The sequence below is a fragment of the Kogia breviceps genome, chromosome 2 (assembly GCF_026419965.1).
Source record: "Kogia breviceps isolate mKogBre1 chromosome 2, mKogBre1 haplotype 1, whole genome shotgun sequence".
In the NCBI taxonomy this organism is placed as follows: domain Eukaryota; kingdom Metazoa; phylum Chordata; class Mammalia; order Artiodactyla; family Physeteridae; genus Kogia; species Kogia breviceps.
In genome coordinates, this window is record NC_081311.1 from 18033433 (window position 1) to 18060876 (window position 27444).

Sequence of the window (27444 nt, forward strand, 5' to 3'; positions counted from 1 at the left end):
TACTGTTAGGTGCTAGGAATACAAAGGAAAGGAATGGGAGAAATCAAGATGGAAATTCAAGAGGGAGAGGCAGATCCGAAATGGCTAATTCTACAATTAATTAACATTCAATTATAATTGTGATAAATCCCTTGGGGAAGAAGCATATGATACGGGGCCTGCCTTGGTCTGAAGGTCAAAATGTTTTTCATGAGGAGGTGAGATCTGAGCTCCATTATGAAGCATGAGTTGGAGAGAAAAAAGGGTCTCTCTGCTGGCAGAGAAAGCAGTTTTTGCAATGGAAGAGTAGAGCCCGTTTTTCTTGGAGATTGAAAGAAAGAAAGGGTGACTGAAGTCAGAGAAAAAGAGGGCAAGTGGGAGAAGATGAGGGTGGTGAGATTAACAAGGGTGGAATGTGCCAGGCATTGGCAGTTCTAAAAACTATAAGGAATAATTGAAAAGATTTTAATCAGTTGGAGTGGGGATCAGGCAGAGAAATGGGGGTGTTTGACATCGTCAGTGTTGTACTTTCAAATGTTCATCCTGGCTGATATGTGGGGTGTTTGGGAGGGTGGTGGGTAGAAAGCAGACATGAGGAGTCCAGGTAGTAAGCTGTTGTGCCACCCAGGGAAGATGGTGGTGGTCTGGAATAAGACAGTTCAAGTAGAGAGGAAGATAAAAAGATGATGAGTTTAAAGCTATCTAGAAGGTAAAACTGCCAGAAGTTAGTATTCGATTGGATGCGGGAAGAAGTTAAGAATGATGCCTAGGTTCCTGGTCTGCTAAGGACAGAGTGTAGAATGAGAGTGAAGGAGGGCTTTGAACCAGCAAAAATGCCAAGAAAGAACATTCAGGTAGGTAGAAAGAAATCCAGCAGGACATGGGGTTGTGAAAGCTGAGGAAAGGCTTACACTCAGAGCTTGAACTTGCTCCACAAGCCATCAGCATGCCATAATCTGACATCAGGTTATACAACAGTGGAAGAAAGGTCCCGGGTAAGTCTGGGCATGAAGAATCTAGCCTACATTAGGATCCCTCTCCCAGAAGACAAGATGCTTTGTTTACAGTCAGCATCTCAGCTCCACAAACCATGTTGGAGCATATGTTCCAAGAACCAACAGTGGTTTTCAGAGAAGTGGTCTTATGCAATATTTAAGAAGAAAAGTTTTTCCTAAAAGACAATGTCTTTGGAGATGCAATTCTAGACACAACAAGGACAGACTTTTGTGATGTCACATAGGGTAGTCTGGCCTGTTAGAGGCTCCTGAATCCCTTCATTCCAGATTGGGGCCTTTGCTTTATCCAGCCCAACCAGAAGTTTCCCTGAGGCTGTTCTGATAGTCATTAGGGTTGTTCATAAATGTTTAGTTACCTTGTTTGGGGCACATGGTGGGATTACACCACCTCTTGTTTCACTCTCTTGCTTTATATGAGAAATGGGAACAGAAGTGATGTGTGGATTTAGAGCCAGTACATGGTTCACTATACTCTCTGGTCCCAGCCTCAGCAATCAAGGAAGTGAGTGTCAAGATGGAGCCTCCCTTAGTGGCCTTATAAGCGGAGCCCCTGTAATAACCTGCAGTTTCCATGTAGCATTAGGTGAATAAACTTTGTTGTCTCAAGACTCTGAGACATTTGTTACTGAATCATAACCTAGCCCTTCCTGACTGATACAGAGACATTCTTCCCAGAACAAAGTAAACTTAATGGTTGATATGAGTTCCAAAGATTTTAGGACAAATTCTTCACTAGGATTGAAGCTCAAAGGAATAGGACCTCTCTTTTGTCTCCAGAGTCTATGCAAGAGGAGACCAACAACAATCATAATAATAGCTACTATCCAGTAACTCTCACCATGTGGTAGGCAATATGCTAATTATCTGTATCCGTTATTCCATTTTACCTTAAAATAACCCAGTAAGTGAACATTAGCAAATCCACTTTTAAAATGAGAGAATTTGGGGGCTCAGAGAGGTTAAATAACTTTCTCAGGGTCACACAGCTGGTAGATGGCAGACCATGATTGGAACCCAGGTTGTCGGGCTCCAAAGCCCTGTCACAACTCTCAGACATTCTGCTGGAAGGACTCAGGGTTAGTCCACTGATGTCCCAACTAGCAGCAGCTCAGTTTTTAAGCCAACCACCTCTTAGTGTCACTACCCTCAGTTCCTTCATGGAGTGGGGTTTAACATAAGGATAAGCTTTTCAGACCTGGGATCTGGTGGCCCAGGCCTAACTCCCAGGGTCTCACCTATGCCGGCTGAGTAACGCTATCAGTTACATGTTTGGGTTCTAGAATCAGATGGATCTGAATTCAAATCAGGGTTCTTCCACATACCAAATTCACCTAACCTCTCCCTGTGCCTCAGTTTTCCCGTATGGAAAATCAGGGTAACAATAGTTCCTAGCTCATGGGGCTGCTGGGAGGATGGGTACCTTATTTGCCTATTTGCTCTCAGATCCAATCCCCATCCTTCTCTGCTCTACTCTATGTCTGGGGAGGGGCTGGGTGGGTGGGTGAGGTAGCCCCCTGCAAATTCTTTCCTTAGATTCCCCTGCAGTTTGCTTCAGCCAGTAGGAGGGCTGGCAGACGAGGCCAGAAAGAGGTAGAAGCCAGGGAGGGTATCCCCCGTCTTTCTCAGGGGGCATCTCCAGTGGTGGCAGCTCTGTGATTTTGGCTCCCCCTAGGCAGCCCCTCTCTCCTTGGTCCCAGCTATTGCCTAGTGGCTCTGTTAGCACCTGGCTTTGTCACTCCAGCCCTAGGGAGGGTAGTGATCTTCCATTGTTGCTAATCTCTAGGCTGCCTCTCTATCCCCTTTTGTCCTTTCAGTTCTTCTAAGACCTTTCTAAGTAGAATTCTGTATTAAAGTCCACTAGCGGCTGTCTGGCACAGGCTATTTTTCACACAGCACCATGCCTGATACAAAGGATTGCTTGAGATAACGCCTATGAAGTACTAGAACAGTACCTGGCACATAGTAAGTGCCCAATAAGTGGCAGCTTACAAAATGTACTTACCTCTTGCCTAGGTTCTCTGAGGCCAGTTTGCAGCAGGTAGGCCCCTGTCTACATCACAGCTCCTGAATCAATGCCCATTTCTCCTCCTTCTGGGCTGTCCAGGTCCACAGACCTGGGTTTGTTTTGATGCATTCTTTTGTAATCTTTATAAGGTAAAGGGCATGTGGATGCCGCCGCGACATTTATGACGCATCACCATTTTATTTCTATTTCTCAAACTTCTTAGTACGGCTTCAAAAGCCCTGCCCTGGGCTTCCCTGGTGGCGCAGTGGTTGAGAGTCCGCCTGCCGATGCAGGGGACGCGGGTTCGTGCCCCGGTCCGGGAAGATCCCACGTGCCGCGGAGCGGCTGGGCCTGTGAGCCATGGCTGCTGAGCCTGCGCATCCGGAGCCTGTGCTCCGCAGCGGGAGAGGCCACAACAGTGAGAGGCCCGTGTACCGCAAAAAAATAAATAAATAAATAAAAAAAAAAAAAAAAAAAAAAGCCCTGCCCTGTCTGGCCCCTTCTGTCTTCCCAGCCCCTCCCTCCGCCACATCCCCCTCACTCCCTCCAGCTGCACTGGCCTTTGTTCACTTCTCTCTGCCAAGCTCTGTCCTCCTTCAGGGCTTTGGCAGGTATAGTTCCCTCTTTCTGGAAAGATCTTTCCTGGTCTCCTTTCATATCCTTCTCACACCCCAGCTTCAAGGTAGCTGCTCCTCCCTTAGAGAGGCCCTTCCCATCACCTTCTCTAAACCTCTGTTATTCTCTGTGACAGATTCTATTGGATCTTCATTACAGTTTCCAAAACTTGTCACGATTCACCCTCCTTCTGAAGATCTGCCACCTCTAGGGCCTACATTGGAGCCATCTCCAATCAGATCCATAAGCAGAGCCCTCCATCCTGAGCCCCTTCTCAGCACATGGGCCTTCCTGGCCTCTACCCCCTCAGACAACCTCTCCCTGTCACACAATCCAGCTTGATTCCACAGAGAAAGCGAAGGCTCGTTCAGGTTTTGCCTCCTCTGGTGACCAACGACAGTCAATAGTTTCCCATTTTTTGTCTTTCAGTAACAAAAAGGCTGCTAATGGCAATGATTTAGCCTCTTTCAACAGAACCTCAGGACTTAAACCACAGAGCCTGGCAACACTCCCGGGAGAAGGAAAAATAACTTTCCTTTTTAAGAATGAGCTAACAGTTGTAAACAAAAGAAATTGACTTGGAAGCTAATTTCTTAATTACCCAGCTCTAGCAGTTACTGATTCAGTGCCCTGCTTCCAGCTCTAGAGCTAGTGCCCTGCCCCGAGGCCCTGCTTGTGGCTGAAAGCCTGGAACCCTACCTAGTTCCCACTGGCCTTGCTTCCTGGGGTGGGTGGATCAGCTTTGTCATGCAGCCCACACAGTAGAAGATGCCAAGCCAGCTCTCCCAGAAGCATGAATGCCTCCTGCTTGGCTTATTTGACGTTTTTGGCTTAATCTACTGTGAAGCAGTTTTCAGTCAAATTGAAGTACCTGTTCTGTCACACATGTGGTAAAAGTGAGTCAGAGGGGATTCCATTCTCTTCTGGCCTAAGGTACTTTCTAAATGGCAAAAAGCTCCAAGGTCACGTCCATTGCCACCCCCCAGTGTGATCTACTGGCAGGGACTATTTCTCAACGCTCTTTTTCTCCCATATGTTTGAGTTATTCTAGCAGCCGGAATAACTGTGCTTAAAAATTAAATATGAGTCAGGAATGCAATTTGTCTGTGAGTAACAGAAAAAAAGATTTCAGTGGCTTAAAATCCAGAGGTGTGTGATTGGTAATCTGGGGTCTGGACATTAAATTACAGAGCAAATGGGGAAAAAAAAGTGGAAAAGAAGCAGTGCCAGCTGTATCTGTTCCCTTTTACTAGGAAACACTTCTCCAGAAATCCTCAAGTTTGATTTTCTCTTAGGTGTCATTGCCCAGAACTGGGTCATAAGACCATCTTGGCTGCAGGGGACAGTTAGAATATTAGAGAACAAGATTATCATAATTAACTCAGATACTTTGATTCACTCTTTTCTCGGGGTTGGGCAAGAGATCACTCTGAATAAAATCAGGCTTCTAATAGCCAGGAACCCTCAAGGAATGGATATTGGACAGACAGGTCTCATTGCCGGCCCCAAGTCAACTGAGTTGTAGAAGCCACAGGCTGCTGAACTTGATGCTGATTTTTGAATCTTTGGGGACACAATTATCAAACAGTTGTGTAAGTCTCCTAGGCTATCTTAATCCTATGCTGCCTGGCAGGAAGTAGGTGTTCTATACATATTTATTAAATAAATGAATGAAGAAAACAAATCTAGAGGAAAGTGGATGATGAGAACAGCATAGATTCAGTAAGAGTAAGTCAGGCCCAACTTTATATCCTTTAAAAGTTTTTGATGGAGTAATTGTTGTATTTGAGATCAGGGCATGTCATGGATATTTTATCATTGGATTTTGGCAAGTCAGTTGACACTGTTCCTCATAATATTCTTGCAGAGAAAAGAAAGCACATGTCACAATTTGACGGATGTAGCTGAAGCAAAACTTAGTGAGAAGTTTATAGCACTAATATATTTGTATTAGAAAAGAAGACAGGTCTCAACTCAGATCACTGATCTCAGGTGGTATTTCAAGGTGTTGAGTCCCAGCCTTTATAAGGGGTGTTTTCACCATCATTCAGTTCAAAATACTTTCTAATTTTCATTCTTATTTATTTATTCTTTAAACGGTGGGGTGTTTTTTTTTGTCTGTTTGTTTTTGTTTTTTACAAGCATGTTAGTTTCCAAATATTTGGGGATTTTCCAGATACCTCTAAGTTAATGATTTCTAATTTCCATTGTGGTCAGAGTATGTCTTATGTGATTTGAATCCTTATAAATCTATTGAGACTTGTTTTATGGCAAGTTTTACCAAGACACGTTCCATATTCACTTGAAAAAATGATATTCTATCTATGGGTGTAGTGTTCTATAAATGTCAGTTAGGCCAAGTTGGTTGGTACTAGCCTTGTATATCTTTACTGATTTTCCGCCTACTTGCTCAGTTATGGAAAGAGAGGTGCTGAAATTGCTGTTTATAATCATGGATTTTTCTATTTCTCCCTGAAAGTCTGTCAGTTTTTGATTCATATATTTGGAAGCTTTGTACTAGATGCATAAATATTTAGAATTGTTTTTTTCCCCTTGATGGATTGACTCCTTTATCATTATGAAATGATCCTCTTTATTTCTGGTAATATTCTTTGTATTGAAATCTACTTTGTATGATATTAATATAACCACCCATATTTTTTCTGATTATCATTAGCAGGTACATTGTTTTTCAATTGTTTAACTTATTTCTCTTTATATTTAAAGTAATTTTTTTTTTCTTTTTATAGATGGCATACAGTTGGTTCTTGCTTTTTTCTCCAGTCTGGCAATCTTTGCCTTTTAACTGGGGTGATCACTTATATGCATGAATTTAAATCTACCATCTTGCTATGTGTTTTTTTCTTTATCAATCCATTTTTATTTCCTTTCTCCTCATTTACTGCCTTCTTTTGGATTCAAGTGACTTTTCTTTTTGAAATGATCCTGCTTTATTTTCTTCATTGATGTATTAGCTACAACTCTTTGTTTTACTTTTATGACAGTTGTTTTAAGAGTTGGAGTATACATCTTTAACTTATCACAGTTTACCTTCAAGTATATTACACCAGGTTATGCTTAGTATAAGAATATTACAACAACAGATACTTCCCCCTTTCTGGATGTTGTGCTGTCACCATACATTTTATTTCTACATATATTACAACCCCCCCCAAAAATATTGTTTTTATTTTTGCATTAAGCTATTATCTTTTAAAAGCGTTTTCAAAGGGAAAAAATTATTTACCTAAAGATTTATGATTTCTTGAGCTCTTAATTCCTTTATGTAGATTCAAATTTCCATCTGGCTGTATTTTCTTTCTTCCTGAAGGAGTTTCTTTTAACATGTCTTGTAGTGTCTGCTGGTGGTGAATTTTTTCAGCTTTTGTGTGTCAGATATGTCTTTGTCTTGTGTTTGAAATACATGTTTGGGGAAAGAATCCTAAACTGACAGTTTTCTTTTCGAGTACTTTAAAGATGCTGCTTCACTATCTTCTCATTTGCATATTTCTGATGAGAAGTCTCCTGATATTCTTATCTTTGTTCCTCTGCACTATAATGTGTCTTTTCTCCTCTGGTTTTAAGATTTTTCACTTTATCACTGGTTGTAAGTAATTTAATTGAGATGTTCTTTGGTATAGTTTTCTTCTTGTTTCTACTTAAGAGTTTGTTGAGCTTCTTGGATTTGTGAATTTATAGTTTTAATCAAAATGGGAAGTTTTCAGCCATTATTTTTTTCAAATATGTATTTCTGATATTTCTCCTTTTCTTCAGGGATGCCAATTGCATATATATTAAGATCACCGATACTCTGTTCATTTTTATTTTCAGTCTTTACTTTTTTCTATTTGTGTTTCATTTTGGATAGTTTCAATTGCAATATTTTCTGGTTCTTTAATCTCTTTTATTTCCAGTAACGTCTAACTTGCTGTTTGTCCTGTACAAGTGATGTGTGCATGTGTGTGTGTTAAAAATCTCAGACAATGGTTTTATAATACCTAGATGTTTGACTTGGGTCTTTTTTAAGTTTTCCACATCTCTACTTAACTCAATCTTTCCTCTACTTTCTTGGACTTACAGAACATAGTTGTAAATATTTTTTAGTGTCCTTATTTACCAATTCTATCATCTCTGTCATTTCTGGGACTCTTTCAGTTAATTAATTCTTCTCCCCATTGTGGTTCATTCTTTCCTGCTTCCTTTTGCATCCCTGATGATTTTTGATTGGAAGAGTAACATTGTGAATTTTACGTTGTTGGGTGCTAGATATTTTTGATATCCTTTAAGTATTCTTGTACTTTGTTTTGGGATATTTTGTTCTTGTGAAGTTTGATCCTTTGGGGGCTACCTTTTAAGATTTGTTAGGTAGGACCACAGAAGTTTTGCTCTAGGGTTAATTTTACCCCACTACTGAGGCAAGACTTTTTGAGTGGCAAATTATGGGATTTTCTGGTCTGGGGGCCAGGATCAGGCCTGATTCCTGGTCCCATATGTTCACTGGTTATCTTTTCACTCTGCCTTGTGGGAACAGGCACACCTCTCGGGTACTCTACGCCCAATTCCAGCTGTTTTGGCCTTCCTGATCTCCCAGTTCTAGCTTCTCAACTCAGAAGGTCTGCCTAGCTCTTCCTGGATTAGCCCTGTCTGCACTATAGCCTGGCAACTCTTTCTAGGCAGTAGGCTGAGGCAATCTTAGTGCTTAACCTCATTCACTTCCTTTCCCTTATGGACCACTGTCCTGCACTGCTTGCTGTTTTATATATTTTGCTTTTTAAAAAAAATTTTTTTTAATTGTTGTTGTCTTAGCAGGAGAGGAAATTCAGTCCTTCAGTCCTTGTTGCTCCACCTTGGCTGACTAGATTGGAAACGGATTACTATAAATTATCGTGGTTCTGTTGATAAAAGACTGCCAAGGGTGTCACTTGCTTCCAAAACAGTTCTCATTTAGTAATCTGTGCACTGCAATCCACATCTCCTCCAAGTACTGTAAACTCTTGTGCAATGGGTGTTGCAGAAGAGTTGACTACAAATGAAGTTTATATAAGAACCTACTCTTCCCCTCTGGCTTACATTTTAATTACTGTGGTGCTCTACTTCATTTCTCATTACTTTCTCTTTAACAGTGACTTCAAATCCTGTGACTTGCCTCTTTTTTCTCCCCTCCTTTTCTTTTTCTTTCTTTCTTTCCTTTTTTTTTAATGTCAGGGGTCAGTAATCTGTACACAAATTTCATGATATTTTGGGAGGAGAATTCATCTTATTCTAGTCATCATAGGCCTTAAATACTTAGGTGTGTGCTTGGAGCTAAGGTGTGTGAGGGGGAGTTGAATAAAGACAGGGTCTTTGACTTTAAGAAGCTCAAAATCTTTTTTTAAATGAATAACAATTCCTGCTGTTTTGAATTGTTTTGGGATGGATTTATAAACAGAAGTAGGAAGTGCAAGAGAAAGAACTCTTGTTTTACTTCTTGTTCCTTAGCTTCAACAAGTAGTTACTGTGTTTACTGTTATGTATTTACTATAACAAAGTATTATAGTGTTCCCTAAGAAACAGGCATTGGGACTTCCCTGGCGGTCCAGTGGTTAAGACTTCGCCTTCCAATGAACGGGGTGTGGGTTGGATCCCTGGTCAGGGAGCTAAGATCCCATGTGCCTTGTGGCCCAAAACCCAAAATGTAAAACAGAAGCGATATTGTAACAAATTTAGTAAAGACTTAAATGACAGTGTGTTTATGGAGACGTTAGGGAAGGCTTGGAGTCCTAGTTCAACACAGAACTTGTCAAATTTAACTGAGTGAGGCGTGAGCAGTTAGGAGTATGAGGGCCCAGGGCTTGACAAGGGACGATGGTAGAGGCTGAAGCAGGGGCTCTTGATGGGGAACAGTGGGAAAAGTAGAGGCCTCTCTGTGGAAGCCTTAGATGCCACACTCAGGCATTTGGACTGTGGTTTCTGATGGATGGACATGGGCAGAGATTGTTTGGAAGAGAGGGTTAGGACTCATGTGTGCAGAGGAGATGAGGACTGGTGGCAGGGGTGTGAGAGCAGGGATTATGCCTTAACGATCTTTGTACAGTCTGCTAGTTCATAGTTAATGCTTGTTGCTTAAGTGCATGTAAAAGGTTATCTTTTCCCTTCTAAATTGCTAATCCCTTGATAACTACTGGCCTTGTCAATGGCACGACAAATACTGTGAAAAAAACTCTTTGTGCCCCTTGTTAATTTGTTTCAAGGACCAAAGGCAGATAAATTTGGACTTGGGCTCATCCAAGCCTTATTTACTTCTCTTTTAATTCCTTACAGTCTTCCTTTAGGAAAAGGCACTCAGCCACTGTTCGGAAAACTACACAACAGGGTCATTCCCAATCCCTACCTCCCTCATGCCCAATAAATTCTGCAGAGTCTTACAAATCTCATAAAAAGACGGCCCACGTGCAGGGTCCCAGGAGAGCCGGGCGGAGATACAAATTTCCAGAGGAACAGCGCTCACACAACGCAGACAGGTGCACCCACACTCACGTGACTCAGCGCCCAGGCAGAATCACCGCGCGTTTAGGCAGCACATGCCGTACCTGGCCACACAGATACACTTGCGGGCACACCGTCTACTCTCGGACCTATACTCAGTGCACGAGGCCACGAGCCGCCCTGCCGCCTAGCCCCAGCCCTGGCCCTCCCGGAATTGGCTGGTTCTCGGCTGCGCTCGTCACCTCGGGCGCCGGTTGCGTCATCAGGGTGCGACGCTGCAGCAACGCCGGCGGAGTCTTGGAAGTGCGGGCAGCTGCAGAGGTGAAGCCGGCGGAGCCGAGGGTGCGAGCGGCGAGGGCGGGAGCGGGCTGCGGGAGGCTGCTCGCGCCGGGAGCGCCGGGACAGGTGCGTGGTCGCCCTCTCACCGGGCCCGGCGCTACTGCAGCAAGCTGCCGGGCGGTCCGCTCCCCCCGGCCCTGGCCCTCGAGCTCCCGGGTTCCCCCTGAGAGATGGGCCCGGCTCGTGCCGGCATGGGGGTCGGGCTTTTTCTCTCCCCGGGAGACCAGGCTGCAGCAGGCTTCCACTGGGCGCGAGGGAAGTCCCTGTGGGCTCAGTCGCCCGCGCACCCGAAGGGCACGTGGAGTCATGGGCTTTGGCGTTGAGGCAGCAAGCGTGCTCTGGGAGCAGCTGGTGCTGGGGACAATCCGTTGACAGATGACCACTGATTGAACTGAGCACTCACTGTGCGTCAGACACTGTGCCAGGCGTCTTAGGGGTATTATCCAGTCCTCCCAGCAACCCAGGAGGTAAGATTTATCATATCATGCCCATTTTCCAGATGGGGAAACCAAGGCATGGAAGTTAACCAACTCGTCCAAAGTCACACAGATGGTAAGCAGGGGGGATTCGAACTCGGATCTGTTTGGCTTCAGAGCTGGCCCTCCTGCCTCTGTCGCTTTTAAAACCCACAGCTGGCTCCCCTCAGCCCACAGCCTGGCGCCTCCAGGAATCTCTTTTTTTTTTTTTTTTTTACGGGGGAGGGGTGTACTTTTCAACCTTGAACAAACGTGGGGAGGGAGGGGTGAAGCGTGGACTTCCTATTGGCACAGGACTGTTTCCATCTCTCGTCCTGCCCACATCACAGGGGCCAGACGAGTCTTCATTTTCCCAGGCAGCAGCCGGCTCCACTGGTTGTAGCTACATTCTGCACCTGAAACTGATAGCTGAGTTTTATGTTATAATACAGAAGAGCTTTCATGCCAGGTGCATTACTTTACTGTTCCCTCCCCTCGCCTATTATGGTAGATTGTTAATCACATAAAATTGTTAAGAATGTGTAGAGTCATGCTGAGGATAACAGTTACCACTGTAAGTCCACATGGGGATTGTAAAGAAATCGGAATCTCTCCTCCAAGAAACACTGTTAACCTGGACATGACCTTCCAAGGTTTTAAAGGACTAATTTAAGGCCAGGTGAGAAATAGTCAAAAGGTAAAATAATTTGAGAATTATGTTAGAAAATTCTTATATTTTAAGTTAATATCTATTTCCTTTAGCAGTTCACTTAGTGAACATTTTTTCTTAGGGTAAGAAAAGGCTTATTGAAAAGATGAAAACTTATAAATCAGATATTTTAGAACAGTGTACTTTTGTCTTAGAGCTTTGTAGATGTATTAAAAGTGCATTTCATTTAAGGCAGCACAAGGAAATTAAGAGCTTAATTCAGTTTAAGTGGGAAACTTGAGAGGTGCCCTCATTACCTTTACCCATTTTATATTGCATAGTGTGTATGACTAAAACTTCCCAGCACATAATTTTTCAAAATTATCTACTTGTGTGCATACATGTAACTTATATTTAATTTAATAAATGCGTATCTTCACACTTCCAGGAACTATTCAGTTACACAGATGAAATAATTATTTGTCACATACCTGAAATCAGCTGTTATTCACCCTCGTGAATTCATAGCTGTTTTGTTCATGAAGTCTAAAGATATGAATTTTTTTTTTTAATCAGGATGGCCTGGGTTCATATATACACATCAAAGTCCTTTTTTACACATTGACTAAACATGGGGAAGTCCTCCATAGTTCATTTGACATCCTATCATGGGGCAAAATAATATAGAAATCAGAATTTTGAGTTCTAGTATTTGCTCTCTGGATCCCTCATTAACTTATATGGTATACCTTTTTTATAGCGCATGGTTTGGGAGTTACACTTTGTGACATGGATGAAACTGCACTGACCCTTGGCGCCATAGATGTTTCTTATTTGCCAAATTCATCTGAATACAGTATTGGTCGATGTAAGCATGCAAGCGAGGAATGGGTAAGTTTAAGATACAGGTTTAAAGCATTCAGCTTAAAGATGTTCATTTCAGTGTGTATGATGGTGGAAACACTGGAAGCAACATAAATTCAAATAGAGGTTAATAGCTACAGAAACGACCTCCAGCTGTTAGAAGATTTGTTTATGAAGTCTAATATTTAAAAATTCTTATGGTATTATGTTATTGGGAAGAGAAAATTGGGTAGGAAATTTAAGTACAGTGATTATGTTAAAAAGCAAAACAGTTTTGCATAGGAAGTAAAACCTATTAGTTGTTTTGGGTGGTGTAATTATAAAGAGATTTTTTTTTCTTTTCATATCTGTTTTCCATAATTACATTTCACAAGTGTGAATTTTGTAATGGAAATAAACTTTATTTCAAAAATTGAAAATAGGAGATTTTAGCATGAATCTCAATCCAAAGGGCATGCTTTTTTTTTTGTATTGTTTTCCCTATATCAATATAACATGGCATGTTTTAAATGTTTCCTGAACACTATCTGCTTTAGATAAGAAGTGATGTTGGAGTTTTGGGTGGTTTTTTGGTTTATTTTTGAGAATGTGATATCAGCGGGATTTGAGCAACTGAAGAACTCAAAGTTAATAGAAAATTATTTAAAACAGAAGAGCAGAGTTTGACCCTAATTGGACAGTATGGCTATAATTTCAATTCCAGACTTTAAACTCTATTGTTAGGATAAAGGAATATTATATAAGTTTACCTTGTTTTTCATTTAAAGTAAAATATTTTATGCCATATTATAACAACTTGTTTACTCTCTAAGTAAGGCGTTTGTCATTCTTTTGTGGGAGTGTGTGATTCCAGAGGGAGGCGAGGTGAATTGTTAGCATAGGGCTCCAGGAGTCTGACTTTATTCCTTCTGCTACTGTCAGAAGACTATCTGACCGTTTATAACTTAGTTTTTAAACCTTTGAATGCTGCTTTGAGTGTTGCCAGCTATTGCTATTCTTAGATGCTCAATTTCTGCTTATGTTCCAAGTGTTGGTCATAGAGGGAGCATCTTGAATGAAAAATCACTCTGAGAAACACATGCCACCAAAAAGAAAATATGTCAGAAGTTTCTCTTCTATCTGAAATAGCTTAGAGATCAAGTGGACAAGTATAATTTTCTGGTCATTCACACACTGTTCTTCCTTAATATTTATTAGGGTGAGTGTGGTTTCAGACCAACTGTCTTCAGATCTGCAACCTTGAAGTGGAAAGAAAGCCTAATGAGCCGGAAAAGGCCCTTTGTAGGAAGATGTTGTTATTCCTGTACTCCCCAGAGCTGGGTAAGAACGCTACCTTTAGTACCTTTGTTGACCTTTAATAAACAGAGTGAAATATGTGACATAGATTTCCAACTTTGTGTGAATTTTATTATTGTGCAGTCTTAATGGACTTAGTGCCTTTTTAGAACTTAGGCCCATCTTTATAAACCAAATATTCCAAGTAGAGATGTTGACTCAGTTTTTCTTTCCATTCATTTATTCAGTGAATATTGGTCTAATAGTTGATGCCAGGCTATATTTTGTTGTGTTTTTTCATTTTAGTATGACCTTAGAGGGAGAGTAGATCTTACTTTAAGGTAACCCTTCCAAAGAGTTGGTGGGAACCTTCATGTAACTTCAAGATGTTGAAATTTAGCACTGAAAGTTAAAACCCTAGCAAGATGAATGAGAGAGAGAGAGAGAGAGAGAGAGAGAGAGCACCTGCGCACACACATGAATGTGAGCAGGACAGAATAAGAAATTAAAACGGTGGCTTTGCCCTTTTGCTAAGTGTCTGTTCCTGCGGTGGAGGGGTGAGGGGGTCTCGGTTGACTCTGTGGTAGTGAAGGATGGTCACTAGAATGTTACGATGAAGATTTAAGAAGGAGTGTGCATGGGCTTGTTGTTCGTATTTGATGAAAAAACACAAGCCATGCAAAATCTTCCGCATTAGAGTGTAGTGTTTGAGAAGAGTCGATTGGATGAGAAGTGTGCTTCTGAGTGCATTTTGCCAGAGGGATGAGTTAGCACAGGAATGTAGACTCTAATGTGGCTGTGTTCTAAGGCAGTACAGTTACCTTTTAAAACGTATACCTGGATGGTAAGCTCTCTCTGGGATGGGCCAGTTACCAGGACATTTAAGTGCCATTCATTAACCCTGCAATTTATAGAAGTTGCTTATAACCTGTGTGAATAGCTAACAGTGCTGTGAGAATTTTCCACTCAGGGTTGGCTTGGCAGAAAGTCTTGTATAAGGAAATTACTAATCTGAGAGAGATTTGTGTGATACCCAAGCAGTTTATGTTAAATATTCAGGTCTGCCCAAGAATATCTTGATAGAAATATTGTTCCTCTTAAATCACAAGTGCCTTGTTGCAAGAATATGGTGGAGGTGAAGGATCATGGACATTTCTAGTCTAGGAGTAAGGCCAGTTCAGATTAATAGGCCAGTAGAAATAAAGATTTAAATAGATCATGTGGCTTTTCTTTTTAGATCTGGCATCTCATCTAATTCTAATTTTGAAAGCTTAAAAGATCAAAACACTACATTAACTCTAATGTGTTCTTCAGTCAGAAGAGAGTGTAAGAAATTATTTGGTGGTGGTGATGATCTGGGGTGGGGATAGGTGAGTAGTATAATAGATCATTGATTTTTGCCTACATATAGTACCTGATAGAGTTAAACTTGATCTTATATTCTTTCATGGCATGTTTGTCTAAAATAATTTTTGTTTGACCGTGTTTTTGTAGTAGTTTTTTGACATTTGCTACCTTTTCTATGAAATCCTATTTTCCTTTGCTCTAAGGAGATATCACTTAAGCATTTTGACGTCTTTTGTTGAGGGTACATTGTGCTTTCTCAGCATTTATTTGTGGAAAGTTTACCTTTTTGCCCACATTGTTAAAGTTATGGCCTTTCTCTTTTTAGCAGAGCTATTTCTGGATTATCTTTCAAGATTACCTGTAAAGAGGGTGACCTTTAGCCATATGTTTTCTCATTAAGTAGACAGGCATTTTAGGGGAATAGAAAGACCACATTCTTTGAAGCAAGATCTGGGATTGAATCCTAAACTTCTGCAAGCCTCAGTTTTCCTATCTATAAAATGGGGATAATAATTCTTATGTGTCAGGATTATTGGGAGATTTAGTAATCTCACAATAACTACATGGTACTTAGCATAGTATTTTTGTATTTTGAAAACACTGAAATCTCCAGTATTCCTGTCAATGACTTAAGCCATCTCTGGCTTTAACTCTTTCTGGTTGGGGGTGGGGAGTAGGGTAGGAAAGTGAGAGGCAGTATTTCCTTTGCAAGGTGCTGAGGGTTAGTTTTGCGTTTGTGACCTTCTTTGAAGGCTAAAAAGTAGTTTTCAAAAAAACATTTTTCTTCATCTCAGAGTTTTGAAGCAATGCCTTACTTTATGCTTGAATTATAAAAGTCCTCAAGAACTAATAATGTGAATCCTTCACCAGCAATCCAGTCGAATGTTTATGTCTATGTTTATTTTGTTTTATGTAGGATAAATTTTTCAACCCCAGTATCCCATCTTTGGGTTTGCGGAATGTTATTTATATCAATGAAACTCACACAAGGTAAAAAGACATTTCTTGTACTTCTAATGCATGTCAAGAGAAAAATTCCATAATAACCAGTTAACACACTTTAAGATGAATCTCTTTATTTATTTTTTTAGAGTTAATAAGATATTAACTTCTGACACAAAAGGTTTTATCTAAAAATTGGAACCTGAGAAGACCTATTGCTATTTCCTGCTGTAATTATATAATATTTTTATGAGCATGTAGATATCGCTTCTGGCTTTCTTTTACCTAATTCAGATATTGATGTTCCAGCTGAAATGTGCCAAAATGTGACAGAGATTTGTGTGAGGAGAGGTGTAGGTTTGAATGTCTTATGATCTATTATTATTTTATACCTCAAAGAAAGTGTAACTTTTTGAAATCTGCCTAATCTACAGAGTTTTGGAAGATATTTTTCTCTATTGAACAGATGTTCTTTGATTTATTATTAGCTTAAGACTTTTCTTAGAATTCTTACTTCCAAATTCCAGGCATATGGGGATGGGCTGTTAGGCATCAGAGTGGGAGAAAAGAGGCTTTTGTTCTAAGTGAATTTAGGCTAGGGGATAAGGAAGGAGGGGGAATGTCTGCGAGACGAGAGAAACGGCAGCCAAAAATGCTGCCGGTCCTTATAATTCTGGGAGTAAATTCCTGGAGTAGGTAAGTAGTAGGCTCAGGTGATGAGAAATACACGAAATGCCATTAAAAAACTGATCCAGGAAGTCAAATACTTAAATTTTAAGCCTTTCTGATTTTACTACTCATATTTTGATGATGATATTATAAGTGAGCATAATACTTGCATATAAAGTTTTTTTAAAAAATAGAACTAAAGTCAAGGGATGTGTTTTTTCCAATTTCCATGCTACCCTTTCTTCTCTGTCTCTCTTGCTCTCAAGTTTAAAGGAAAGAGGAGAAATTTTTTTTTCCTTTGGTTGACATGATTAAGATCCTAAGCAAAAGGATCCCATTGAGTCTTTTCTTTATGTAAGTAGATATTTTACATACAAAACCGAGGAGTTCATTTGTGGTCCTCAGTTGGAGGCAGTTAAGAAAGAAAAAGCATATGAGGTACACACACACACACACACACACACACACACACACACACACACACACACACACACACTTTTTAGCATATGTTGTATTGACCAGGCAGTGTGGAACTATTCAGTGTAATAAGCTACCTGTGCAAGTGAGTTGGCTATTTAGCTCTTCTGTGTGTTGCATGAAGCATAGCCTAAACATTTTTACACACACACACACACACACACACACACACACACACACACTGCTTTCAGTCCATTGTGAAGGAATTTCATCAAGAGTTTGGACTTTGTACATTCCAGTAATAATTTTGAAAATGTTCACTGATAGAAAGAAGAGTTTAGAATTAAACACTTAACATATTGGGCTAAGTTTTCAGAGAAATGAAGACAAAGGAAAGGAGGAAGAAAAAGAAATGTCAGGAAGGAGAGATGAAGGAACATGTGATTCACAAACAGTTCTCCCTCAAATTACTTTTCCTCAATTGAAGGCTTTTTGGATCTTTCCAGAATTAATTTATAATTGAAATCTTCTACCGTCTATATGCATATCATTATGGAGGAAATGATAATGAGGCATTATATAATCATTACAAATGGTTTCAAATCATCACATAATGAAAGTTTGTAGCATTCTTATTCCAGATCCCTGTCCTTAACCCCCATCCAGATAACACATAGTCACTGTCACTGATGGGAGTATGTCCTGTTCCTTAGGCATGCTGAATGTGTTTTTTAAAAAGCCAAAAAAAAAAAAAAAAAAAAAAAAGCCACCCAAACAGTAAGAACTTCTGGCTTCATGAGCCCAGGGTACAAATATTCAGAGCGCTGTCTAGTTTCCTTGACTTCTCTCAACTGATCAGCTTTGTCAATTCAATTTGACAGTTAGTGATCACCTTAGAAGAATTACTGTAATGACAACAAAAAAAATTAGCCCTTCATGGTAGGAAACGACTCCTAAATTATTTTTTATGGCCCGTAGCCACAAGCTATATAGCTTATATATAAAGCATTCAACATATTTGGTTTTTCAACTGGTATTAAAGTAAGATGCTTTTATTTCTTTTGTTTTTATATTTGGATTATTAGTTTGCGGAGTAACACTATTCAAGCATTAGTACATAAATTCCAAGTTTAAGTTTTAGCTGAGAGTACATGAAGGAAATTAGAAATAAAACTGTCTGCATAGCATCCTGAACTACTTACTAAGGAGAATTTGCTACAGGAGAACCCTAACTCTCTGGAATAGATGAAATGAGGATTTGTTTTTACAGGAGGGGAACCTGTATAGTTTAAGCAACTTGCTTTAGGTATTCCTAGAGTACTTCTGTGCTAAAGCATTTTCACGTTGCAGGCATCGAGGATGGCTGGCAAGACGTCTTTCTTACGTGCTTTTCGTTCAAGAGCGAGATGTCCATAAAGGCATGTTTGCCACCAACGTGACTGAAAACGTACTGAACAGCAGTCGGTAAGGGTGGGACGCTGCTGTAGAGGGGAAATGTAGGGATGGGCGGTGGGCGTGGGGAAGTCATTTCCTTTATCAACCTTTAGTTTCTCTGGGACTCTGTCTCAGGAGGTGTTTGTGTTTCCAAACGTTCAATGTTCAAGCTCCAGAAGAAAGCAAGGAAAGGCAAGAGAACAGATGGTTTTGGTGCCATGTGGGAATAGCAGTCTTGTTTTATGCATTAATAATTGAATGGGCTTCTAATAAATGAAAGGCGAGTTGGAGTTCAGATATGCACATATTTCCAGAGTTCTCTGTTAAGTGTTCTGTAATATGAATGTTTGGGACAATGCATTTCCTATTTATACTATAGCCAGAAGAGAAGCGAGTTTGATATTTCTGTCAAATAATTATTAAGTACCCGAGCACAAATTCTTGTATTAGAAAGTCATTAGAAATGTTAAGAGAATGAGATAACTGTCCTTGCTCTCAGAGGCTCTTGCTTAAAAATGGGAGAGACTGACCTGAACCCAGAAGGATTGGGGAAATCATTGTGAAGCTCAGCCATTAGACTGTGGGAGTTTGGGTGAAGGTTAGTTTCTATTCCACCTCAGTTTTGTGGCCCATATTGGACACCTACCTGGATTTGGGAAGCTGGAGACCAGAGTGGATTGAAAGCTGCTTAGAAATGCAAGCCCACTGGTATGGTTGTTAAGGGCTGAACAGTAGTGGCACGTAGTAGGTACTTTTATATTTATTGAATTAATGAGTGAATAGTTGATAATGGAGATATAATAATTACATGAATTACTTGTGAAAACATTCCTGGCTTTATTGAAATAAATGCTATTCATGGAGTAGACTTAGGGATGGTGCATAAGTGTCCTGTGGAATTGATCTTTTTGTAGTAACGAATAATGGGGCTCTGGAGTTTTGCTGTACACTAGTCTAAAATCAGCAACAGTGTGAGAAGAAAACAATTATTTGAAACTCCCTTGGATTATTATATATTCTGTTTTCTAGGTAAAGCCCCTCAAGTATGTTTCATTCCATCCAGATATTTTGAGTAATAACTAGGATGTTAGAAGTGATTTAAGGAGGTTTAAACCTCATTCATTCTTCCCTAAGTCATGTAGAAGATGTACAAGACTGGGTTAAATCTTCCCTTTTACCTTACTGCTTACTGGTCTGTGCTGTTTAAATCTAGAGCTGTGCCTTTTTAAAATTACTGGTTTGATTTGGAAAATACTTGTAAATATTTATGTCCATCTTTGATCCCTCCTAGAGAGTTTTATAAATAGTTCCACTAATAAGCCACAATGTAAATGAATAAGTTTGGTCTTCAAAAGAAAAATCACATATTACTTTGGCAGTGGGCTTGGGATACCTCTGAATTATATGCCTAAAGGGATAATCTTCCTTTTCTTCCTTTCTGCCAGAGTGTAACTTTGTGTCCCTCACAGCATAACTAGAACATTCAAATTCACATAGGTGCTACCCAGTGAATTTGAATTAAATTTTCGAATCTGCCTTCCAGCTTCCTCAGGAATTCATTGATTTAGGAATATAATATCTTTAATATTTAATAGACAGCCAAGGAAAGCACTTCGAACTTGAGCTTATTCTCTTGTGTTCTCACATAAAAGAGAAAGTATATTTTGTTTTGTGATTTAAATCTGTAGTTTAGAAAATAATACAGAATGTAGCATAGAGGCAGTTACATTGTCTGTCTTTCCATTTTGAAATCAGGGTACAAGAGGCAATTGCAGAAGTGGCTGCTGAATTAAACCCTGATGGTTCTGCTCAGCAGCAATCAAAAGCTGTCAATAAAGTGAAAAAGAAAGCCAGAAAGATCCTTCAAGAAATGGTTGCCACTGTCTCACCGGCACTGATCAGGTATAAAAGGCAAAGCAGAAAACTTTCAGCAAGAGTCATCCTGTTTTGAGCAGACAGGACTGAACTGTTGGACTTTCCTAGCACAATGCTCTTGGTCCAAAAGAGGTTTTAGCATATTCTGATGTTAAAAACCAACTCCTCTTTTTATTCTTGTTTAACTGTCATGAGCAGTAGCACTTGGGAGGCTTAAAGGTACCTTAATCTCTGTCAACTGTTAGCAGCCATTGTATTACTGCTGACATCTTCTAGACTAGTTGTGAGCTGGGTTTCACACGCCCATGTCTTTTTGTTTTCTTTCAGTTTTATTGAGATATAACTGACATACAGCACTGTATAAATTGAAGGTGTACAGCATAATGATTTGACTTACATATGTCATGAAATGATTACCACAGTGAGTTTACTGAACATTCATCATCTTATATAGATACAAAATTAAAGATATAGAATGAAATTTTTTTTCCTTATGGTGAGAACTCTTAGGATTTACTCTTAACAATTTTCATATATAACATACAGCAGCGTTAATTATATTTATTGTGTTGTACGTTACATCCCTAGCACTTATTTATCTTATAACTGGAAGTCTGTATCTTTTGACTACCTTCATCCAATTCCCCCTCCCCCCACCATCCCTGGTAACCACAAATCTGATCTCTTTTTCTGAGTTTGTTTGTTTTGGAAGTATAATTGATCTACAACACTATGTTAGTTGCCGTTATATGAGATAGTGATTCAATATTTCTGTACATTTCAAGATGATCACCACTATAAGTTTAGTTATGATCTGTCAACATACAAAGATATTACATAGTTATGAACTGTATTCCCCACACTACATTTCATATTTGTGACTCATTTATTCTACAACTGAAGTTTGTACCTCTTAATCTCCCTCACCTATTTCTTAGATCCCCACCTGCCTCTCCTCTAGCAACCACCGGTTTTTTCTGGATCTATAACTCTGTTTTATTATGTTGTTTTGATTTTCAGGTTCCACACATAACTGAAATCATACAGTATTTGTCTTTCTCTGTCTGACTTTCTTCACTTAGCATACTGTCCTCTAGGTCCACCCATGTTGTCACAAATGGCAAACTTTCATTCTTTTTTTATGGCTGAGTGATATTCCATTGTGTGTTTTTGGGTGTATGTGTGTACATAACACATCTTCCTAATCCATTCTTCTGTTGATGGGCACTTAGGTTGCTTCCATATCTTAGCTATTATAAATAATGCTGCAGTGAACATAGGGGTGCATATATGGCTTCTAATTAGTGTTTTCATTTTCTGATAAATACCGAGGAGTGGAATTGTTACATTATATGGTAATTGTATTTTTAATTTTTTGAGGAATCTCCATATTGTTTTTGATAGTGGCTACGCCAATGTACATTCCCACCAACAATGTACAAGGGTTCCCTTTCCTCTACGTTCTCCCCAACACTTGTTATTTGTTGTCTTTTTGATAATAGCCATTCTGACAGGGGTAAGGTCATATCTCATTGTGGGTATTTTTTTTTAAATTTTATTTTATTTATTTATTTTTATACAGCAGGTTCTTATAGTTATCTATTTTATACATGTTAGTGTATACATGTCAATCCCAATCTCCCGATTCATCCCACCGCCCCCCCAGTCACTTTCCCCCCTTGATGTCCATACGTTTGTTCTCTACATCTGTGTCTCAATTTCTGCCCTGCAGATGGGTTCATCTGTACCTTTTTTCTATGTTCCACATATATGCCTTAATATAAGATATTTGTTTTTCTCTTTCTGACTTACTTCACTCTGTATGACAGTCTCTAGATCCATCCACGTCTCTACACATGACCCAGTTTCATTCCTTTTTATGGCTGAGTAATATTCCATTGTATATATGTACCACATCTTCTTTATCCATTCGTCTGTCGATGGGCATTTAGGTTGCTTCCATTTCCTGGCTATTGTAAATAGTGCTGCAGTGAACATTGGGGTGCATGTGTCTTTTTGAATTATGGTTTTCTCTGGGTATATGCCCAGTAGTGGGATTGCTGTGCTATATGGCATACTGTTCTCCATAGTGGCTATATCAATTTACATTCCCACCAACAGTGCAAGAGGGTTCCCTTTTCTCCATGCCCTCTCCAGCATTTGTTGTTTGTAGATTTTCTGATGATGCCCATTCTAACTAGTGTAAAGTGATACCTCATTGTAGTTTTGATTTGCATTTCTCTAATAATTAGTGATGTTGGCCAGCTTTTCATGTGATTCTTGGCCATCTGTATGTTCTCTTTGGAGAAATGTCTATTTAGGTCTTCTGCCCATTTTTGGATTGGTTTTTTTTTTTTTTTTTTTGTATTGAGCTGCATGAGCTGTTTATATATTTTGAAGATTAATCCTTTGTCCGTTGATTCGTTTGCAAATATTTTCTCCCATTCTGAGGGTTGTCTTTTCATGTTGTTTGTAGTTTCCTTTGCTTTGCAAAACGTTTTAAGTTTCATTAGGTCCCATTTGTTTATTTTTGTTTTTATTTCCATTTCTCTAGGAGGTGGGTCAAAAACGATCTCGCTGTGATTTATGTCAAAGAGTGTTCTTCCTATGTTTTCCTCTAAGAGTTTTATAGTGTCCGGTCTTACATTTAGATCTCTAATCTATTTTGAGTTTATTTTTGTGTATGGTGTTAGGGAGTGTTCTAATTTCATTCTTTTCCATGTAGCTATCCAGTTTTCCCAGCACCACTTATTGAAGCGACTGTCTTTTCTCCATTGTATATCCTTGCCTCCTTTGTCATAGAGTAGTTGACCATAGGTGTGTGGGTTTATCTCTTGGCTTTCTCTCCTGTTCCATTGATCTATATTTCTGTTTTTGTGCCAGTACTACTGTCTTGATTACTGTAGCTTTGTAGTATAGTCTGAAGTCCGGGAACCTGATTCCTCCAGCTTCGTTTTTTTTCCCTCAAGACTGCTTTGGCTATTCGGGGTCTTTTGTGTCTCCATACAAATCTTAAGATTTTTTGTTCTAGTTCTGTAAAAACTGCCATTGGTAATTTGGTAGGGATTGCACTGAATCTGTAGATTGCTTTGGATACTATAGTTATTTTCACAGTATTGATTCTTCCAATCCAAGAACATGGTATATCTCTCCATCTGTTTGTATCATCTTTAATTTCTTTCAGCAGTGTCTTATAGTTTTCTGTATACAGGTCTTTGTCTCCCTAGGTAGGTTTATTCCTAGGTATTTTATTCTTTTTGTTGCAGTGGTAAATGAGAGTGTTTCCTTAATTTCTCTGTCAGATTTTTCATCATTAGTGTATAGGAATGCAAGAGATTTCTGTGCATTAATTTTGTATACTGCAACTTTACCAGATTCATTGATTAGCTCTAGTAGTTTTCTGATGACATCTTTAGGATTCTCTATGTATAGTATAATGTCGTCTGTAAACAGTGACAGTTTTACTTCTTCTTTTCCTATTTGGATTCCTTTTATTTCTTTTTCTTCTTTGATTGCTGTGGCTAGTACTTCCAAAACTATGTTGAATAATAGTGGTGAGGGTGGACATCCTTGTTTTGTTCCTGATCTTAGAGGAAATGCTTTCAGCTTTTCACCATTGAGAATGATGTTTGCTGTGGGCTTGTTGTATATGACCTTTATTATGTGGAGGTAGGTTCCCTCTATCCCCACTTTCTGAAAGTTTTTTATCATAAATCGGTGTTGAATTTTGTCAGAAGCTTTTTCTGCATCTGTTGAGATGATCATATGGTTTTTCTTCTTCAATTTGTTAATATGGTGTATCACATTGATTGTTTTGCATATATTGAAGAGTCCTTGCATCCCTGGGATAAATCCCACTTGATCATGGTGTATGATCCTTTTAATGTGTTGTTGGATTCTGTTTGCTAGTATTTTGTTGAGGATTTTTGCGTCTATATTCATCAGTGATATTGGTCTGTAATTTTCTTTTTTTGTAGTATCTTTGTTTGATTTTGGTATCAGGATGATGGTGGCCTTGTAGAATGAGTTTGGGAGTGTTCCTTCCTCTGCAATTTTTTGGAAGAGTTTGAGCAGGATGGGTGTTGGATCTTCCCTAAAGGTTTGATAGAATTCACCTGTGAAGCCATATGGTCCTGGACTTTTGTTTGTTGGAAGATTTTTCATCACAGTTTCAATTTCATTACTTGTGATTGGTCTGTTCATATTTTCTGTTTCTTCCTGGTTCAGTCTTGGAAGGTTATACCTTTCTAAGAATTTGTCCATTTCTTCCAGGTTATCCATTTTATTGGCATAGAGTTGCTTGTAGTAGTTTCTTAGGATGCTTTGTACTTCTGCGGTGTCTGTTGTAACTTCTCCTTTTTCATTTCTAATTTTATTGATTTGAGTCCTCTCCCTCTTTTTCGTGATGAGTCGGGCTAATGGTTTATCAATTTTGTTTATCTTCTCAAAGAACCAGCTTTTAGTTTTATTGATCTTTGCTATTGTTTTCTTTGTTTCTATTTCATTTATTTCTGCTCTGATCTTTATGATTTCTTTCCTTCTGCTAACTTTGGGTTTTGTTTGTTCTTCTTTCTCTGGTTCCTTTAGGTGTAAGGTTAGGTTGTTTATTTGAGATATTTGTTGTTTCTTGAGGTAGGATTGTATTGCTATAAACTTCCCTCTTAGAACTGCTTTTGCTGCATCCCATAGGTTTTGGATTGTCATGTTTTCATTGTCGTTTGTCCCTAGGTATTTTTTGATTTCCTCAGTGATCTCTTTTTTAGTTAGTAACGTATTGTTTAGCCTCCATTTGTTTGTGTTTTTTACATTTTTTCCCCTGTGATTGATTTCTAATCTCATAGTGTTGTGGTCAGAAAAGATGATTGATATGATTTCAATTTTCTTAAGTTTACTGAGGCTTGATTTGTGACCCAAGATGTAATCTATCCTGGAGAATGTTCCATGCGCACTTGAGAAAAAGTGCAATCTGCTGTTTTTGAATGGAATGTCCTATAAATATCAATTAAATCTACTTGGTTTATTGTGTCATTTAAAGCTTGTGTTTCCTTCTTAATTTTCTGTTTGGATGATCTGTCTATTGGTGTAAGTGAGGTGTTAAAGTCCCCCTCTATTTTTGTGTTACGTTGATTTCTTCTTTTGTAGCTGTTAGCAGTTGCCTTATGCATTGAGGTGCTCCTGTGTTGGGTGCATGTATATTTATAATTGTTATATCTTCTTCTTGGATTGATCCCTTGATCATTATGTAGTGTCCTTCCTTGTCTCTTGTAACATTCTTTTTTTTAAAGTCTATTTTATCTGATATGAATACTGCTACTCCAGCTTTCTTTTGATTTCCATTTGCATGGAATATCTTTTTTCCATCCCCTTACTTTCAGTCTGTATGTGTCCCTAGGTCTGAAGTGGGTCTCTTGTAGACAGCATGTATATATGTCTTGTTTTTGTATCCATTCAGTGAGCCTGTGTCTTTTGGTTGGAGCATTTAATCCATTTATGTTTAAGGTAATCATCTATATGTATGTTCCTATTATCATTTTGTTAATTGTTTTGGGTTTGTTTTTGTAGGTCCTTTTCTTCTCTGTGTTTCCCACTTAGAAAAGTTCCTTTAGCATTTGTTGTAGAGCTGGTTTGGTTGTGGTGAATTCTCTTAGCTTTTGCTTGTCTGTAAAGCTTTTGATTTGTCCATCAAATCTGAAAGATCCTTGCTGGGTAGATCTTGGTTGTAGGTTCTTCCCTTTCATCACTTTAAATATGTCATGCCACTCCCTTCTGTCTTGTAGAGTTTCTGCTGAGAAATCAGCTGTTAACCTTAAGGGAGTTGCCTTGTATGTTATTTGTCGTTTTTCCCTTGCAGCTTTCAATAATTTTTCTTTGTCTTTAATTTTTGCCAATTTGATTACTGTGTGTCTCGGTGTATTTCTCCTTCGGTTTATCCTGTATGGGACTATAATGTGAATGTTATTGTGTTTAATGTCGTTCCAGAGGTCTCTTGGGCTGTCTTCATTTCTTTTCATTCTTTTTCCTTTGTTCTGCAGCAGTGAATTCCACCATTCTGTCTTCCAGGTCACTTATCTGTTCTTCTGCCCCAGTTATTCTGATATTGATTCCTTCTAGTGTATTTTTCATTTCAGTGATTGTATTGTTCATTTCTGTTTGTTTGTACTTTATTTCTTCAAGGTCTTTGTTAAACATTTCTTGGGATCTTCTCGATCTTTGCCTCCATTCTTTTTCCGGAGTCCTGGATCCATCTTCACTATCATTATTCTGAATTCTTTTTCTGGAAGGTCGCCTATCTCCACTTCATTTAGTTGTTTTTCCTGGGGTTTTATCTTGTTTCTTCATCTGGTACATAGCCGTCTGCCTTTTCATCTTGTCTGTCTTTCAGTGAATGTGGTTTTTGTTCCACTGGCTGCAGAATTGTAGTTCTTCTTCCTTCTGCTGTCAGCCCTGTGGTGGATGAGGCTATCTTAGAGGCTTGTGCAAGTTTCCTTATGGGAAGGACTGGTGGTGGGTAGAGCTGGCTGTTGCTCTGGTGAGAAGAGCTCAGTAAAACCTTAATCTGCTTGTCTGCTGATGGGCAGGGCTGGGTTCCCTCCCTTTTGGTTGTTTGGCCTGAGGCGACCCAACAGTGGAGTCTACCCGGGCTCTTTGGTGGGGGTAATTGTGGACTCTGGGAGGGCTCACACCAAGGAATACTTCCCAGAACTTCTGCTGCCAGTGACCTTGTCCTCATGGTGAGACACAGCCACCCCCTGCCTCTGCAGGAGACCCTCCAACACTAGCAGATAGGTCTGGTTCAGTCTCCTATGGAGTCACTGGTCCTTCCCTTGGATCCTGAGGCACACAGTATTTTGTGTATACTTTCCAAGAGTGGAGTCTCTGTTTCCCCCAGTCCTGTCAAAGTCCTGCAATCAAATCCTGCTAGCCTCTGCATCTGATTCTCTAGGAATTCCTCCTCCTGTTGCCGGACCCCCAGGTTGGGAAGCGTGACGTGGGGCTCAGAACCTTCACTCCAGTCGGTGGACTTCTGTGGTGTAAGTGTTCTCCAGTTTGTGAGTCACCCACCCAGCAGTTATGGGATTTGATTTTACTGTGATTTTG

General features: G+C 39.5%; 1 protein-coding gene across 5 annotated transcripts in view; it reads left to right on the forward strand.

Annotated features, from left to right (window-relative positions):
• Window positions 1-27444, forward strand: part of GPAM (glycerol-3-phosphate acyltransferase, mitochondrial) — a 131845-nt gene that overhangs the window by 82282 nt on the left and 22119 nt on the right. For 2 of the 5 annotated variants that reach the window (XM_059052075.2, XM_067024681.1), the window contains exons 1-7: window positions 10171-10485; window positions 10919-10971; window positions 12284-12414; window positions 13585-13707; window positions 15926-15999; window positions 18388-18501; window positions 20227-20373. In XM_059052075.2, the coding sequence (XP_058908058.1) occupies window positions 10935-10971; window positions 12284-12414; window positions 13585-13707; window positions 15926-15999; window positions 18388-18501; window positions 20227-20373 (626 nt within the window). In that variant the 5' untranslated portion in view covers window positions 10171-10485; window positions 10919-10934. Of the gene's footprint in view, window positions 1-10170; window positions 10486-10918; window positions 10972-12283; window positions 12415-13584; window positions 13708-15925; window positions 16000-18387; window positions 18502-20226; window positions 20374-27444 lie in introns of those variants that run through there. The other 3 variants (XM_067024679.1, XM_059052077.2, XM_067024680.1) reach the window with 3 other exon arrangements.